This window comes from Girardinichthys multiradiatus, chromosome Y, assembly GCF_021462225.1.
Source record: "Girardinichthys multiradiatus isolate DD_20200921_A chromosome Y, DD_fGirMul_XY1, whole genome shotgun sequence".
NCBI lineage: Eukaryota > Metazoa > Chordata > Actinopteri > Cyprinodontiformes > Goodeidae > Girardinichthys > Girardinichthys multiradiatus.
The window spans coordinates 40419151-40424283 of record NC_061818.1 but is presented as its reverse complement, the minus strand read 5'-3'; the positions used below and the strand labels follow the sequence as shown (position 1 = coordinate 40424283).

General features: G+C 41.5%; 1 protein-coding gene across 1 annotated transcript in view; it reads left to right on the top strand.

Moving 5' to 3' along the window:
* LOC124864524 overlaps window positions 1-4767 on the top strand; it is a 14172-nt gene extending 9405 nt beyond the window's left edge. The window contains exons 4-5 of the mRNA XM_047359331.1: window positions 107-318; window positions 409-4767. Of these exons, the coding sequence (XP_047215287.1) occupies window positions 107-318; window positions 409-657 (461 nt within the window). The 3' untranslated portion in view covers window positions 658-4767. The remainder of the gene's footprint in view (window positions 1-106; window positions 319-408) is intronic.
* Window positions 4768-5133: the final 366 nt, after the last annotated feature.

The following is a 5133-nucleotide window of genomic DNA, read 5'->3' as shown; positions in this document are numbered from 1 at the left end:
CTGAAGCAGCATAATTGATTAGTTTTCCTCCTCACTGGTTCTGATGGTGGTCGGTTCAGTCCAATGTCATCAGTTTTGGTTACTGATCTCCTGACTTTGACCTCAGGTCGTCGCTCCTCTGCCTCCATGCTTCATCGCCTCCTCACACTGCCCTCTCAGCTGTTGGATGAAGATGAAGACGCTAAGGAAACGCTGATCGCCCTGGCGACCAACGGCAGCAGCGACCAGCAGGAAGACACGGACACGCCCGATCGGATCAGGGGAGAGGAGGACGAGGAGGAGGAGGAGGAAGGGGAGGAGGGGGACAAAGGAAGGAAGGTGAGGAGGAAGATTCCTTCAGCTGGTTTTAGAACAGGTTCTTTTCTCTGGTTCTGGTCGTGTGACGCTCTGCTCTCTTGTGTTTGGCAGAAGAAGCGGCGGCGGGTGTGGTCCGAATGCGAGGAATGCGGTCGGAGGTTCAGTCGGATGTCGCTCCTGAAGGCTCACCGCCAGACTCACGCCACCGGTGATTCTGCCGTCGCCGACACGTCCTCTTCATCGCCTCCGCCAGCCGGCGCTGGGTCGCCGCTGTGCTGCTCCGAGTGTGGCAAGAGGTTCTCCTCAAATACCCGCCTCCACAGCCACATCCGGACCCAGCACCCAGAGAACCGGTCCTAAGGCTGGAGGCCCAGACCAACAGCCGAGGAGGATCCAGCAGGCGGAACACCGAGGCTTTTATTCTGAAAGGCAGCAGGAAGTGGGATCAGTAAGGCCTGTTTTACCTCAGAACCAGCGTAGAGTAATGGTTCTAATGTGGAAACTGGATCCACTTGAACAAAAAACCTTCTTCTTCACAAACAGAAGGCAATTTTCCGTGAATTTAAACACTTTTAGTTTTGAAGCAGAACGGAAGACATTAATTAAGGGAAGCAGAACCAGAGGTCCGAACCCAGGAAGACCAGTTACTGAGCTGCAGCTATTGATCGTTTGGTTACTTGAGTTCTGTCGCGGGAGGACAGAACTCGTAGTCTGCGGTCGTTTTTATCTGAGTTTCTCTTTTCTGACGAAGTAATAAAACTTAAACAGTTCTGAGCAGTTTCCACCTGGAACCAGAACCACTTGAGTTTTCAACTACATGATATCAGAGCTGTGGTGAAAATTTCAGGGCTGCATGATTCAGAACCTTTTTAACGACCTGCTGATGGGCAGGTCATCTGGTTCAGTTTCTCAGTGAACGGATCAGAATCTGACCCAGGAACCAACTGGACCCAGAAAACTGAAGCTTCAAATGAAGAGGCGTCCCATCAGACGGGACAAATGCTCTGTTCTTCTGCTCCTTGTGTAAAGTGGTCCTCCAGGTGAACAGGAAGTGACCTCAGACACTCGGAGCACTTCCTGCCATCTGTTGGTTTTGTTCCTCATGTTGGATCAGAACCTGGTTTTCTAAGTGCCCTTTTTGTTTCAACCACCAGACTCCTCTTTCTTCTTCTCCTTCTTCTTTTCCAACCTAATCTTCTTCTTCGCCGTCCTGGGTTACGTTTCTGTGGTTCTGTGGAGAAAACTTCGTCGTCGTTCTGAATGTGAACTCCAGAAGTTTGTTTTTAATTGAATCCTCCTCTTCCTCGCTCGGCCATCTTTCTTCAGATACTTGATGTTTACACTCGTTGACCTACGGACTGACAAACCCGACCCGGTCCAGCTGCAGTTGGAAGCTTGTTACTGCCAGGAAGAGAAACATGAAATCTGAGTTGAGTTTGAGCTAAAATGAGCCGTTATTTACGTGACGTTACGTTAATCTCAATAATCTGAGATGGATTCAGAGGGCTTGACTGGATGTGATGTTTGGCAGCGCTGAGCTCCCGTATGACGGCCTTCAGCTCCCAGGAAGCAAAACGCTTCAGTTCTGAAAATTAGACGTTTTAGTGACGTGGCTCAGCAGCCAGAAACATCAAATCATTAAAATTGGTGAATAAAATGATATTTGACCTAAAAATGTGATGGTTAAAATAAAAAGGAGAAAATAAATCTTTTTTATTTAAATTATTTGGAAACAAATGAAAGATTTTTGGCCTGAAAACAAAAGGAAGCAATGGATGTTGAGCCTCACATTCATTTGCATATTTCTGGTTTTTATTCAAACCTTTGCTGTGGCACAAAAATGTCGGCGTAAACAAAAATCATGAAGATTTAAGTTTATCTGTGTAATCTTTTAAAACAATGAAGATTTCATGTATAAATGCATCAAATGTGGGCCTGCTGCAGGAGAATTAAAGCTACCAACATTCCTCATTCATCCGTAAATATTTCTGTCCCAGGGAAGAAGTTGGATGTTTGTTTTCGCTCCTCGCTGGTTTGTCGCTTCCAGAGCAGGAAATGACATACAGGGTTGGTCTCATGGTTCTATCTTCTCCTCATAAACCCGCCCACGCCTCGCCCTGTGATGAAACGTTTGCATCTGTAGCTGAAGATGATCTGCGGCGCCGTCGTGTTACAAACCCTGGTTTATTCTCCCGTCTCTGGTTTTCGCTTCACTAACATCAAGTTTCTGCCGGCGCCGAGTGTTGGGCTGGACCGATTCGTTTGCACTCTCAGCCTCCACACGTGTTCATATACCTCATTTTTTAAAAGTGTTTCTGTGTCCAAACGGACCCGATTACCTCACATGTACAGTGCTGATATTTGACTCCATGATGTGGAGTTTTTTAAATGCCTCGTTGTGTTTGGTGCGCGTCAGATTTTCCCTCTGGAGCTGTCTGGTAAACGCTTTGAAGAGTTTGGGAACATTTTTATGTTTTTTAATTTGCTCTTTTTAGGGATTTCTTCAATGAAATGGACCAGATTTTTAAATATATGGTAAAATTAATGGAAATCAAATTATGTCAAATTTATGAACTAATTAGAAGAAAACTGTAGGGGTAAAAAAAACAATTACAGCCTAATAAAATTATTACAGTACATAAATAGCCAGATTTATATTTAGGAATGTTTTTTGTATTATAAGAAATTTTATAATATATTATTAAGGAAAGCAGCACCATAAATTTACATGTGAGGGCACAATTTGAAATGTCATTTTTTATCATTTCTAAATAAAATGCTACATTTTTTTATTAAAATAATGTTAGTTGCACTTGCCTTGCTCATACCTTATTTTGCTAAAACAAATTTGGATCTACGAACAAACATTTTTTTGACTAAATATACAGAATTTTCCAAAGGGATTTTATGAAATATTAGGAATGAAATCATAAAATTAAAATCTAAAATATTTTAATTTGGGGAAACAGCAACAAACAAAAACATGAGAATCACTTAAAATGAGAGAATAAATAAAAACCTGTATAAAGGTTCTTTTACCAGACAGCTTTATTTCACTGTGTTCTGATCGGGTTTAGAGAGGAACCCGGAACCTCCGCTCTGTCACCTGCTGCGCTCCACGGACAGGTGAGCGTTACCTGGAGCTTCGCTGGTTTCCTCAAACGGCAGTCATGATCATGTGACCTTTTGAACCAATCACTGCTCCTGCTGTCATGTTTCCGGGGCCATGAAAAAGAAATGCACCCGTGTGGAAATTAAAACATGAAGCAATCTGTTCAAAAACAGGGATGGATTATTCTTCTCAAGTTTTCTGCAATAAATCTTTATTAACAATAATTAAACACTTCGTGTAAAATGTAATGTTTATTTTGAAATATTCTTTTTAGTTTAAAGTGACAGTTGAAAACATTTTCACATAAATAATTTAGTTAAATCAAACCAATGTAATAATATAAAGCAATAAATAAAGAATTTATTTAGTTTTAATAAAATCATGAAGCTGATTGGATCTGATTTAAAGTTTCTCGGTCTAAAGGAATCATCGTCTTTTATGCACGTTGAAGATTTCCGAGGACGGACTAAAGCTGGATCAGCTCTTCTGTTTGGACTTGAAGTAAATTCATTTCCAGCAGGTGCACGTCTCTCATTTGGAGGTTTTTAATGGAGGTTCTGCACCGTGACGTCACGTTCATCATCTCATCTGAGACGCATCCAGACACCGTTGGCGTGTATATATCTCGAAGCTCGTGTCATTGGTTTTTTTTTTTTGTCGTGAAAATCGTTTGTGTCATTTTAATTTGAAGAGAATAAAATGTTACTGTTGAACCCACCGGCGAAAAGGTCAGCTGAGCAGTAACAGACAAACAGAAGGACCGCGGATCTAGACGGGTTCCTGTACGGGAACCTCTGGGGTTCCTCAGGGAATGATTCTCGGTCCTCTAAATGTTTCATGCAGGTGTGGGGGTGAAAGGGATGTTTTTAAATATCTTTGTTTTGATTTTTTTTTTTTTTGAACTGTTTTTATTAATGCAGCCAAACGTGACTGATGTTCATATTCTTATGAATTTCCTCATTGTTTTTGTACTTCAGACGTCTTGTTTCTACTTCCTGTATGATGTCGATGAACTGTTTGACAAAGAAAGTTCATCTCTGTGTTTGTTTGGATTTGATGCAATACTTTTATAAAATGTAACTTTTTTTCTAACTGATGAATCAAAACGGCAAAGTTTCTTCAGTTGGATAATAGGTGAGGAAGTGATCAAGAACATGGAGCCTTTATCAGGAGAGAAAATGCAGACCGGTCATCAGTTTGGTTTAATTCATGCTCTGTGTCTGTTATTTGACTGATGATGTGATGTTAAAGGCCACGGTGAGGGTGTTTTTGTTTCCTTTCTAATATTTCTGACCTGTTTTAGTCGATGAGACCGGGTACGTTTAATGTAAAAACTTAAATAAATGTTCCCAACCATGCATCAGCCTGATGGGGTTTATTTCTGTGATTAGGGTTTAGTTTAATGTTCAACACATTCAAATATTTATCTTTTAACATCTTGAATAATTGAAATAGTTTAAATGAAATAAGATATTTGAAATATTTGACAATGTGTTTTTGTGATTAAATGAATGACTGGAAAACCGGATCTATAAGAAGTTATCTCTAGGCTGTTTCAGCTGCTTTGTGCCACTAGAGGAAGGTTCATCCCTCTAGTTTCAGCATCCATCCATACGCCAGCAGCAGCACGTTCCTATGACGATCCGACCACATCCCATCCTCTACCAGGGACAGCTCTCAGATGGCATCAGCGTGCTGGAAGATCAGACCATGCTACTGCAGTG